The sequence below is a fragment of the Tigriopus californicus genome, chromosome 7 (assembly GCF_007210705.1).
Source record: "Tigriopus californicus strain San Diego chromosome 7, Tcal_SD_v2.1, whole genome shotgun sequence".
Lineage (NCBI taxonomy): Eukaryota > Metazoa > Arthropoda > Copepoda > Harpacticoida > Harpacticidae > Tigriopus > Tigriopus californicus.
The window spans coordinates 7,721,915-7,735,071 of record NC_081446.1 but is presented as its reverse complement, the minus strand read 5'-3'; the positions used below and the strand labels follow the sequence as shown (position 1 = coordinate 7,735,071).

The window sequence follows — 13,157 nt, the reverse complement described above, 5'->3', positions numbered from 1 at the left end:
TGCTCCGCCAAGGACACTTTGGACAGCAAGATGACCTTGAAAAAGGTGAAAGGTTTATGTTGCCATGTTCGGAAATCCACCAGGGTGTTGTCCAATGACAGCATTGGCACTTTGATGGATGCGTTGAAGAAGCAAGACAGGTACTCATGTGCATTGGTTGGAGGATCAGCTACAGGGATAACTGGTGCCAGTGAGTAGACTCCTATAGCTTGGATCACTTTGACGCGGCATTCCTCTTAAGTGTCATGTACAGACAGCACTAGCCTTAGCCACATAATGTGTGGACTGGTCCGCTTGTTTGGCCTGTGCAAATCGGGCCAGGACTTTCTGAAGTTGTTCAGTTGCCCGATTGAAGCAGGTCTGATCTTGAGATGTACCGAATGCAGAAAGTTATGCAAGAGTTGTAGTGGTAACCCGTGTAGCAGCCTTGGTATTCTTCCCCTGCATTTTGCGAAGTAATTAGAAGCACGACGAAATGTCAAAGTTCTAGTCACATACACATGAGTTGTACAAATGCAATTGCTTAGGCACCCAGAAATCGAGCAGCGCCACGTTATGATGTGAGATGTCGACTGACTTGGGATAGAGTTGAGTCCGTTTATTACGACATGAAGAAAGCAGATGCATAGAATGGAAACGCAGATAGGAATGTAGACATACTTAATATAGGAACACGCTACGCTGATACACAGATATTTGTAGCACAAAAACAATAGATATGAACTTGTTTACAAATCTGAACTTTACACAGTTTCATGGTACATACTCAGAAACCTTCTACGGCCACAATGGACCGCCACCAGTCAACGACGCCCACTCCAACCAACAACGGGCTCGGTTGCTTCGCCAAGCCCTGGCCCCTGCCACCCAGAAGACCGTTGGGGCCAGGTTCTCGGACCTGAGGTCGCCAATCACGATCAAGGCGTGTTGAGCCACTTGAGCGAGCATTTCTCCAATCTCAAATCCGAATACCACGTCTTGAATACGGTCTTGAGTTCATTGCAAGAGCCGGGAGAGCCATTCTCGAGCTTCTTTGAATGAGTTGTTGATCTGGCCAGCCATAGGGGGCTCACTTGCCAGGAACCTATTTAGGGCCCATCCTGAACGGACGGCACATCATGGTGGCCAGGTGTAGCCTCATCCATTTCCCCATGACAGCACCAGTCCCGTCGACGGCCTCATTGCACACCATCAGCGCTCTCAAAGCCATGTATCAAAAACATGGGAATCCAACAGTCATCCAAACAAGCGTGTCAAGTGTTTATCAAGCACACACATTTACGTGAGGAGAACCGGGCACGCTGATGGCCAGCCACCACACACTTGATGCTCTTCAAGGCTTTCATGACAGAAGCCATGGAACACGGAGAGGCCGTAGTTATTGTTCTTGATTTCGAAAAAGCCTTTGATACAATTGACCACAGCATTATGTTGAAAAAGCTAAAGTGAGCTAATGTTCCACTTTATGCAAGAGCTTGGATTGGCAATTGGCTTTGTAATTGCCATCAGAGAGGGATTCTGAGTGGTGAATTCTCTACGTAGTATAGTGAAACACCATTTGATGAAGTTGTCATTGAGTTATAATGGCGACAAACAGAGTGATGATGGTGACAGACCAAAGGCGCCAACGAGTTCCAAGGCGGCCATCAATAAGTCGAAAGGGCCAAAGTTATAGGCCCAAAAGAAGTGCACTGTGTAAGTCAAGGATTGGACAACTCTAATCAGGATTCCCGAACGATGACCACAATAGAATTTGCATATCAGTAATGTACCTCTTAAACAAATCAGCGCCCCTGCTAACACGAAATTACGCAATCTCTTTCGATTGCTGATTGCCATGTTTTAAATCCGCCGGGGCACCATTCAAATACGTCATGGGCAAAGTCAAGGATTAGACCAACTCTGGTCAAGTCCCCAGCCATGCATAAGACCGCTTTGAAGTGGATATGCGATAAATAGCTATTTATGCAATAGCGGGGGCCTACTTTGCGTGGAATTATGAAAGTGAGGCTTGAAGAAAGTCGACAAGGTCAAGACACCTTGAATGCGTTCGCCCATATCATGCCGTCGAGTTTGCAAAGAAGAACGATAAGGACTTGACCTAGCTTCTCGTCACATAAGAGGGCATGAAATGGTGAATGGATTCAACGTCTCTTGACCTATCGACTTTTCGAGATCCGAACTTGAATAAACTGCATGCAAAGAACGCCACCGCTCTTGAAAACACAGTTTTCTTTTACAAGAACCGGTTTTAAAGGTATGATTTTCCCTCGAAACCACTCGAAGCCAAATTTGACTTTGGAGCATGCCTATTTTCTTCCCAAGAGGCTGGCAACTTAGATTTCGGCCACTCGTGTGTTATGTCCCTAAGGACACACCCCTAATCCATCATACACGGAGGGTTGTATCTTCACGTCCGTTCTATTCAAGATCAAGATTAGGAGAGAGAAAGACAGACATAGTGAGAGAGAGAGGAATAGAGAAAGAGAGAGCAGGACAGCTGCATATGCGCATGTGCATGCAATACAAGTACACACCATCGTGAAACAGTTGTTCTTTCTGCTCTTTCCATATTTGCTTATTTCTTGTCCACTGAACAAATCCCAGTCATCCTCACTGTTATATCCAATTCTAGTCTTTCTAAGGGTACTTTGACGTTTTCCTTCTTACATATTTCATGTTTGTTTATACAACCACCTTGCGCTTTTTTACACCTTACCCTGACTAACAGCCGCATCAAAGATTTTTGAAATATTTGGTGCTGAAGAACTTCAGCTCTTTGATACGAAATTAACGTGACAACCGAAGTTGACAGGAAAACAAACCACATCAAAAAATTACTTTAATTTACAAGCATGCTCCTAAACATACTCTCTATAAAGGATGCTCGAACATTTGCTCTGCGACATGGACTTGACTTGTACTCTTACTCTAACACGATAATCTAAGCCATTAGAAAGCGAAATACTTCACCTGTGAAAAGTGGTTTAACAACTCACCTTGGAAATGGATATCATGAACTGCATGAGAATGGGTTTGACCACTCTGAAGGGACAGCAGCATGGCCAAAGTCAAGGTTCGAATCATCATTGATACCGCGGGCGCAACCAAATGCCCGGAAATAACTTAAACAACCGTTTTATCGTTAAATTCGGATTGCTCTCTATTTTCCACGTGTTCAGGCAACGTACGAACATTCGTCTCTAGCTAAATCTGCAGGGGGCGCTCTTATCAATTGGAAATCTTTACATAGAAACGACAAATGCTAGCGGCATCTAGCAAGAGGGCATCGGCGGCATTAACATCTGGCTCCCTCCGATATCCGGAGACGGTGTCGGAACATCTGTTTACAAATCTTGCTTGGCTTCCCCGTCGGGCTCGTCCGGTCTTCTCGCTCTTTCCAGCAGTACAAGTTTATTGACAGGTCTATGGTACGTTGAGGCTTTGCACCTTTTAAGATTCTTGGTATCTCGATCGCCCACACAAATCATAACACTTCGGACGACTCCGTCTTCATCCGGAAAAACTTCGCATACTCGTGCCAACCTCCACCAATTTCGCACCAAGTTGTCTTCCTTTAACAACACGACGTCGTTTACCGCCAAGTTCGGTCTTCGAGCATTCCACTTGGGCCGGGGTTGCAGGGAATCCAAATACTCGCGACGATATCTTGACCAAAATTGTTCAACAAGAAATTGTGTCCTTCTCCACTGCTTCCGGCAGTACAAGTCCGGTTTCTCAAACTTTCCCGGTGGAGGGAGGACCACTCTTGTCTTTTGAGTTAGGAGCATTGAGGGCGATAGCGGCATGGGACTGGAAGGATCACTCAACGAATCGACAGTGAGGGGACGGGAATTGATAATAGCTTCAATTTCGCACATTAAAGTACTGAAACTTTCGTCATTTAGCACGTGACCGTGCTCAATCATTAGGGCGGCCAAGATGGCTCGAATCGAACGAATCTGACGTTCCCAAACGCCTCCAAAGTTGGAAGCATATGGGGGGTTCCTCTTCCATCCTTCATAGTCAGCCCCTTGCCGGCTAAGAAATTTCGATATTTGAGCATGGTCCATTTCTCGAAGCGCTTCACCCATCTCCCTCTCGGCTCCTACGAAGTTAAGGCCGTTGTCTGACCGTAACAATCTGATTGGGCCCCGGCGCGATATCATGCGGCGTAATGCCGCCAGGTAAGATGAGGTATCCATGGATTGCGCAACCTCGATGTGAACAGCTCTGGACGATAAGCACGAGAATATGGCCCCATATCGTTTTTCTTCCTTTCGCTTATTCTTGATCACGAAGGGTCCAAAAAAGTCCACACCGACGAACGAAAAGGGCGGGGCTGCCCTTAACCGATCAATAGGCAGATCCGCCATTTTGGGTTGTTCACACCGTCCACGCAGTATCTTGCATCGCAGACATTGGTTAAGATGGCTCCTGACAAGTGAATTGATGCCCATTATCCAGTATCCCGCCTGTCTGATGGCGTTAATGGTCATTCCTCGGCCACCATGACCGACTTGACAATGATGGCTTCTAACAATTAGATCAGTAAGCTTGCTCCCTTTTGGAAGAATAATAGGATTAACGTCTTCATTAACCAAACGATTGAGTCGACCACCGACACGTAAAACTCCTTCTTTATCGACGAAAGGATCAAGTTTGGCAAGGGGACTGTTGACTTTTGCAAGCATCCGTTTCTTGATACTAGGCCTTTGGGTTCCAACGGTCTTTAAGTGGCTAAAAACTCGCTTCTGTTCAGATTTGATTAAGCATCGCGCAGCCTTCTCAAGGGTTTCCACCTTATTTGATCGGTCCAGTTCCATCCTGGAAGTTCGGTAGTCAATAAACTGCATCCACGTAGCAATAGCTCCTTTGAGTCGGCTCCAAGAAGAGTATCGATCGATCATTGTCTGAAGGAAATCCTCATCCTTCACCAGGGCACCACGAACGATTTTGGTTTGTTTAACTTCAGGATCGTCTTCTTGGACACAAACAACAGTATCATCACCATCTCGCCACCGACATTTGTTGTTCCACAGAAAGTTTGGGCCTTTGAACCAACGATGTTCTTGATTCATTGCTTGACAGTCAAGACCCCGAGACGCATCATCAGCCGGATTTTGGGAGGATTCTACGTATCTCCATCGCCCCCTCCCCGTTAGTTCACGTATTTTAAGAACCCGGTTGGCGACAAACATGTGGAACCTCTTTTCGTCGTTTTGGAGGTAACCAATCACCACCATGCTGTCCGTCCAAAAGTAATGCTGTTGTCCGTTCAGCCTCAGATGCCGCCCAACTTGACAACCAAGAGTTGCCGCCAACAAAGCTCCGACCAACTCTAACCGCGGGATTGTAGTTGGACGGCGCGGAGCCACTCGAGCTTTTCCCGCCACAAAGCTAACGTTGATGTTCCCGAACTCGTCTTCCACCCGAAGATAAACAACGGCTCCATACGCCACAGTCGATCCATCGGCGAAACAGTGGAGCTCTTTGGACACAATTCTGCCAAAGCTTGCAGGCTTGATGGATCTTGGGATGCTGATATCGGTCAAAGCCGACAAATCCCTCAACCATTGCTTCCACCTCACTTCGTATTCCATGGGAATTGATTGATCCCAACCAACTTTCGATGCACAGATATCCTGCATTATCATTCGACCGGGGAGCAGAAATGCGGATGCCGCCCCCACTGGGTCATAAACGCTCGAAATTGTTGATAGGATTGACCTCTTTGTGATGACTTCGGTGGCCGCTTCGATTCTAAATCCAAGTGTGTCCGACTCAATGTCCCAGAGGACTCCAAGCGCTCTCTCGGTGGGTAGACTGGAGGAGTCCAATGGAAGACTTTTCAAGGAGGGATCGCGATTTTCTTTTGGGATTTGACTCAGGAAAGCCACCGAATTCGATACAAACTTTGTTAGTTCAAATCCCCCCTTTCGACAAAGACCAACCATCTCCTTGGCTATCGTCACGGCCTCGGTGACAGAATCAACACTTTTTAGACAATCGTCGACATAAAAATTGTCGTTCAATGTTTGTCTTGCGATATCCGAGAAATGTTGACCGTGGTCCAATCCAGTACGTTTCAATGCGTAGTTAGCGCATCCAGGGGAGCTTCGCCCTCCAAACAAATGTCTGGTCATCTCATATTCCACCAGATCCTCGTTCTCGTCATTCGATTTGTGCCACCAGAAACGAAGGTAATTCATATCAGCTTCCGGAACCCGCACTTGATAGAACATTTTGCGTATGTCAGCCATGAACGCAATCGGTTCCATCCGAAATCTGAGGAGAACTCCAACGAGTTGATTTGTGAGATCTGGTCCAACTAATAGATGATCATTCACAGATTGGCCTGCAACCTGGTTGGCACAATTGAAAACGACTCGAATGCTTTTCTTTTGTGGGTGGTAGACGGAATGATGCGGAATATAATGCGACATTCCTTCAGGGGTGACCTTGAGCTTAGCTGGGTCAATCTCTCTGGCGTACTGGTTTTCGAAGAGATCCCCCATATACGCAAAGTAGTCGTTTTTGTGTTGGGGGGAATTTTTTAACCTCTTCAGAACACTCATTGCTCTTCTCTTTGCCATTTCACGGGTATCTGGCAGGATCAAGGGCCGATTCTTTATTGGCAAGGGAACCTCATAACATCCGTCCAGGTATCTTGTGCCTTGTTCCACTATCTTCATGAATTCAAAGTCGTCCCCCGACATAGTTTCACAAGCCATCCCATCCAACAGAGATGACGGTGGCTCAGAAGTCAAAAAATCCACATCAGCAAAGTGACGAACATTTCAGCCACTCCAAGATCCTTGAGTATTTCTCTACCATAAATGCGGTTGGGCAGAGTTGTAGTCCTGTGGCAAGATATGTTATTGGGATCCACAATGGCTCTTCTTGCTATCATCGGGCCCATAATGGACCAACCAGCCTAGTTCGAACAGCATATGGAGACCACGGATCCGCTTCATTTCCAACTCGAACTTCCAAGGCGAATAGCTTGTGGATGATCTGCTCCAATAAGCAACACCACCGGGAGCCCCAAATCGAGGGCAGAAATATCCTGACGTAAGGAGTCAAAGGCCTCGTAATTTTCAATCATTTGGAGCGTTGCTACCTCATGGTCTTGAAGTGGAATCATTTCCTTTGTATAGGTGGTGCCTAATGTAACTTCATCCTCCCCATTTAGGTTTTGCACTCGTAATCCCGAAAATGACTTCCGTATTTTCAATCGTTTTTACCATTCAACTGTGGGATTGCCAACTTGGTTTTCGACCCGGACACACCCAAGGTTCTGAGCAAACTAGTGTAGCGAATGTACCTGAGCTCAGATTGTCCAAAAGTGCCAAGCCTTCCATCGTCGCTCCATTGTTACCATGAGATACTTTTACTCGAACGACACTCATAGCTACCACGAGTTCTTCAAATCCACGGCATGTGATGTTACCATAGATGAAACTTTTCTACCTTCTGAGATTGGAGTGTCGGGATGAAACTTGTGTTAACGAAGTAGGATGTTTTCCTTGACAATGGGAACACGTCTTTCGGTTTTTACATCGTCTGGAAATGTGTCCTCTTTCCAAACACCCAAAGCATGCTCCTTCCTCCCTAGCGATTTCGGTCCTATTCTTCTACGGTCTTCGAGAGGAAAACGTCCAAATCGTTTGTGTCATGCCTGGTCTCGCAAAGAGGCATTTATCTTGGCGTTCGTTTTTGGAAGTCGACACTGCGAAGGCGCTCACGTGTCTATTTTGGCTCATTCTAGCCTTCGCTGGATCATTCTTGGAGGCAGGTCTGGTCCACGACGGCTTGCTTGGGTGATCTCCATTTTTCTGCGTCACGGCTTTAATTGCGTCCTCCCCAATAGATGGATCACTAGCTCGATCCAGGAGATCTTCCACAAGGTCAAGGAAACTCTCTGAAGGTTTCGCGCTTGCCAGGCTCACGCCTGCTCTTGACAGCAATCCCTCTCCAGGTGTTCCTCGCACCATACGATAATTTGGCCACAGAATCTCCAAGAACCTCGGAGAGTTCAATTCAGATGGATCCATTACCGACGAACATCGCAAAAGTGCGCTATAAAATCGCCCCAGGCTGTTCGCGCAATTATCTTTCACAACAGGCCACGCTCGGAGTTCCTCCATAAACTTATTCGTAATTAACAGATCTCCACCATAACGTTTTACAAGGAGGCGTTTAGCCTCATCGTAGCATCGCTCATCAGGCATAAAGATGCAACTTTCAATCAACAAACGAGGATCACCTCCAACCACCTCCAACAATCGTCGAACCTGGATTTTTGATCAGGCAAATTCCACTCGATGATATCTTCTACCTGTTTCCAAAAATGCCGAAAACAACCGGGTCGCCTGTGAAGGTTTCAATGTGATGATTGAAAGCAGACTGCCTTTTCCATCATTTCACAATAATTTCGTTTCGTGGTTTTAGGCTCATCAATCTCAGGCCTAAAGACGGGGGCTCCGTAATTGAGCCGTTTGGCAATTGAGCGCTAGGCTGATCTCTTGCTTTGGGGACTGAGACCTCTTTACCAACATCGTGGGTCTTTCTTCGCGGTTCAACGATGGTTTGAACACGACTCCTCGACCTTCCTCGACCTGTTCCCAAGCCTGGACCTCCGCTTCCAACGCACTTATTTCCTTCTTCCGGCGAGTCTGATCCATTCGGGCTTCAAGAGCCATCTTTCCATCTCAAGACTGACATCTCGTTGCACTGGTTCTTCTGCTTTCTCATTGGCCAACTCCACTTTGTGCCTCGGCCCGACGTTGCTTGAGCGCTGGTTTTTAAGCTCTCATTCGAAAATCTGGACTAGCTACTTCCGATTTGATCCAAGAGCACGTCCTAGGAAACGCACAAAACTGAGAGGTACTCATGGGACACTTGCTCTATCAACTTTCCAGTTCAGCCGCTTCTTCATCATCGGATAGTCCTCGACACTCGTCGACCAAAGCTTGGAACTCATCCATCCATGTAGATGTTGGCCGACTGTGTTGGCTGACGACTTCTCTGGTCGAGTGTTCCACGGATAAATCCGCCTGACATCGAGCGGCGTGAGACCGCAGATCCTGTGACGACCAATGCGAATCTTGGACGCACGATGGACCTTCGGTAAGCTCGACCTTCTAGCGTCATGGCACCGGATCTCCGTGGACGGTCTCTAGGCTCCTGTTCAAACGGGCGAGTCTCCACTTGTTCTGGCCGTTTGTAGCGCGTTAAAATTGGTCTCGTTATCGGTCCATCCATAAGTTCCTGGCCGAATCCAACACTAAATCATAGGACTTTGTTTCGTACTGATACCGCGGCGCAACCAAATGCCCGGAAATTAACTTAAACAACCGTTTTATCGTTAAATCGAGATTGCTCTCTATTTTCCACGTGTTCAGGCACACGTACGAACATTCGTCTCTTAGCTAAATCTGCAGGCGGGCGCTCGTTATCAATTTGAAATCTTTACATAGAAACGACAAATGCTAGCGGGCATCTAGCAAGAGGGCAATCGGCGGCATTAACAGTGACCCATTCCACGATTATCTCCATTTGATGGGACCCACCGTACAATTCTGCCAAATTTGTTCCTCATTTCGGTTTTGGTTATTCGGTGAGCATGAGTTTGCGCAAAATATACCAATGGTGCAAAAAGAATGAAGCTGCATTTGGCCATCGACCTGATATTAGCGATATTAATCCAACAATGCAGTACAAGCCGAAGCAAAGGCTCCAATAGTATGAAGAAGGTCTTTGGGTAAAAGTGGATTTCTCCCACAATCAAATCAAGAATTGAATTGCTTTAGGATTAGCTGGGTGAGCCAGAATGCTGCATCATGCAACTTTCATTCAAACCTACGAAATTACGTTTTTAACTGTAATTCGAAAAATAAACAAAAGTGAATCTCATTATTAAATCTGGACAAAAGCTGACAATGAATTTCATTGCAGATCGTAGAGGAGAAGGCAGCCCGGTATTCCAAGCCCTCGTCGAGAATGAAAATCAGATTGTGTCTCGGTTGCCTTGAGGTTCTGAACTCTATTGCTCCCGATTGCTTGCGAAAATGTGAAAACGGTATTAAACGACACCAGCCCATACCTTTATCAATTCTTGGAAGAGGATTATTAATCCCAAACGTATTATGGAGCGTGTGCCATTGGCACTTGGAAAGAATTGGGCGAAAAAGATCAAGAACTCGGACCAGTGCTTAAGGACATTAAAAGCCTTCGACTAAATGGCCGAGCTAGGGCCCGTTCACCCAAAGATTGCTTAACATCCAATCGAAATAGGTGAGTCCTTTTGTGATGGGATATTTTTAGATATTTAATTATTGTAGCGAGTATAGGCCCCCTTGTTCAGTCATATCGTTCTTGTCATCTCTCAATTCAAGGAAATGAGTTGGATCAGGGCAGTTTGCTCAAAGGTTTTCTTTTCTTTGAAGGGGACTTCAATCTTCTCCATTTAGGGCTCCCTCCTTTTTATAATATTTGTTGCCTCCGCGTCAAAAGCTTGAAATTACTGCCAATCTCTCGTTCTTTTGCTGGACGGCACAAATTTAGTTTTTGGTAGGGAATGGCCAAGATTTCAGTAGCCTGGCAAAGGACTCAGATCGAACTCTACTCTTGGGTAACTGAAGAGTAATGTTTTTTTTTTTTGGATTGGGACTTTATTTAGGGAAACAGGTAGATCTATTTGTTAATTTGAGGCCTGCTAACCCACGGCAGCCCATAACCAAGTGCGCTTTTTTTCATGGGAGCCATAATGCCCTCAGCAATGAGGATATCAGAGAATACTTGCGTGCCGTAGTGTCAGGATGTTTTCATCAAGCCATCACGAGGCAAATGAGGAGCCACCCAAGGTGCTCAAACCACCCCCCAGCAGGAGTAACATTTATCTATATTGCACTTCGGATGAGTGAGCACGAGTGATTTTTCCTCTGTCAGATCGGGCCCACAGATTTCAATGAGCTTCAAGCCGACATGTCAATATTTGCTTCACTAAGGCAGTAGTTCCCAGGTCCAAGGGAAGGAGAAACCTTGGGCAATTTATGCCACTCAAGGCGCACACATTGGTTAGACTGAAGTATAAAGACGCATTTCTTTTTACTTTACAAGTTTACTGGTTAATAATCAATGGTGTTGGTTTGCAAAAGGCAACTGTATAAAAGGCTTTTCATTGCCGAAACTATTGCCCAAAAACCTATTTCCAGTCCCGGTTTTAATTAATGAGTTATACAATACAATGTGGCCCTGAACTGAATGAAATTCCACTCAAGGACCTTCGGTCCAAACTCCTTTGAATACTCGCACTCTAGATAATGGAGGCAAGACATTGAGGCAAGTCTCATCAATGAAAGATTTGGGTGTAGTCCTCCAAAATAATGGAAAGTTCGATGAGCATATCCAGTTGAAAGTGGTAAGGCTTTTCAAATGTGTGGTTGGATATATTGCACCTTTAAGTCCAGAGATAGTGTCATGATGCTAACTCTGTACAAGTCGAGTGTTCAGCCGCATTCTTGAATATTGCCTCGCCCATTGGGCTCCAATGAGTTCAGCAGGTTTGCAAAAGATTCAACAGTCCAAAGATGTTTTCCACTAGGAACAATCAACAGGATGAGAGAAGCCTCGTTTCCTCGCATGGACATTCCACACGTCAGATTTTGGCTTCGGGTGGTTGCGAGTGAAAATCATACCCTTGAAAACGGTACTTGTAAAAGAAAACTGTGTATTCAATACCAGGGTCACTCTTTGCATGTAATTTATTCAATTTGGGTTTTAAAGATCCATATGGTCAACACCTAAAACGCTTTTGCCATTTCATCCCGTCTAGTGTGTAGGGAAGCTCGGGTAAGCCCTCACCTCTTCTCTTCTAATCGAAGGAATGAAATGCGTGAATGCGTTCAAGGTGCCATGACCATACCGACTTTCTTCAAGCCTTTACTTTTATAAGCTTCAGCTCGAAGAATGCCCCCGCAATTGAATAAATAGTATTATTGTCCACAACAGTCATGCTTGCTAATTTAACCATTCAAACATTAATAGGAAACTTCGGATTGAAAGTGCCTCTTGGTTCGTACTTTTACTACCAATTATGGTCCGGATGGGAGGCAAGCGCCTTTGAATGCATGGGCCAGGCCAATCAACGCTCGGTGTTTCCTCCCCTAACCTCCACGTCGAGCGGTATCACCGGACGATCAAAAACATTTTTAAGCGCACATGAACATTGCGCGGTTCACCCTGGTTTGCATCAAGTGAACAGGGGCTTCCCGGAAAGACCTGATGAACCCAAGAAAGGATCAGGGGTGTTGGATTGTCTAAGGTATGGTTGATACTCAACAAGTGCCACATTCCATCTGAAGCCCAAATGGCTAAGTTACAACGTCGAACGAAATTGATTGAAAACTCCACAAAAGATCATTGTGCAAACAGCAACAGAAGCCCCAAACATTTACACAATGCGAAAATCGCTTCCTTGTAACTCTTGAATTGTTGCTTAGGTTGCAATGTGAAAAGTGCCCTAAGGAACATGTGCGCTCATTGATTCACAGTGCCGTGCCAACGATATGCTTACAGGTAGGCGCATCAATCAACTTGTTTTTAGTTTGCCTTTTAACGGAGTTATGAATGAACGAATTAGAGCTTGGTGGATCTTGCTAGTCCTTTATATACATTGAATGTTTGTCAAAAAAAAATCAAAATCTGCCATGAAAGATGGCTACGGGATCATAATGCCCTAAGTGGTTCTTTTATCAATAGTCAGCAAATTGAACAATGATTTGAGTCCGAGAAAGATGAGATTCATGGGTCTTCATAACTTGAATGAAAACTGACAGGTGCTCTCAAAGCCACGTCCAATCCTCTACCGGTCACTAACTAATGTCTTCCAAATTGACAATCAAGTTCATATGCTTTTTATATTCACACAGGAATCTATTGTAAAATTATATACATATTTTGGGCCTTTATTGAAATTTGAGCTCCGATCTGAAAACCTGGAGACAAAGAGCCGATTGGTAAACGCCACAAAGACGGACGCCTTTGAGCTCTGAAGAAAACGGCTTGGAAATGGAGCATGCAGACAAGAAACATTGAAGTGAATGAAACCATCGATCTCCCAAAGTGAACATCTCTCTCCTTTACCTTGGATC

The 13,157-nt window shown here is 45.5% G+C and overlaps 1 protein-coding gene across 1 annotated transcript; it reads right to left on the bottom strand.

Moving 5' to 3' along the window:
• Positions 1 to 3,347: 3,347 nt before the first annotated feature.
• On the bottom strand, positions 3,348 to 6,518 carry LOC131883436 (uncharacterized). Its single transcript, XM_059230911.1, has one exon. It carries the CDS (start codon positions 6,516 to 6,518, stop codon positions 3,348 to 3,350), a length of 3,171 nt encoding a protein of 1,056 aa, XP_059086894.1.
• Between the last annotated feature and the right edge of the window lie 6,639 nt (positions 6,519 to 13,157).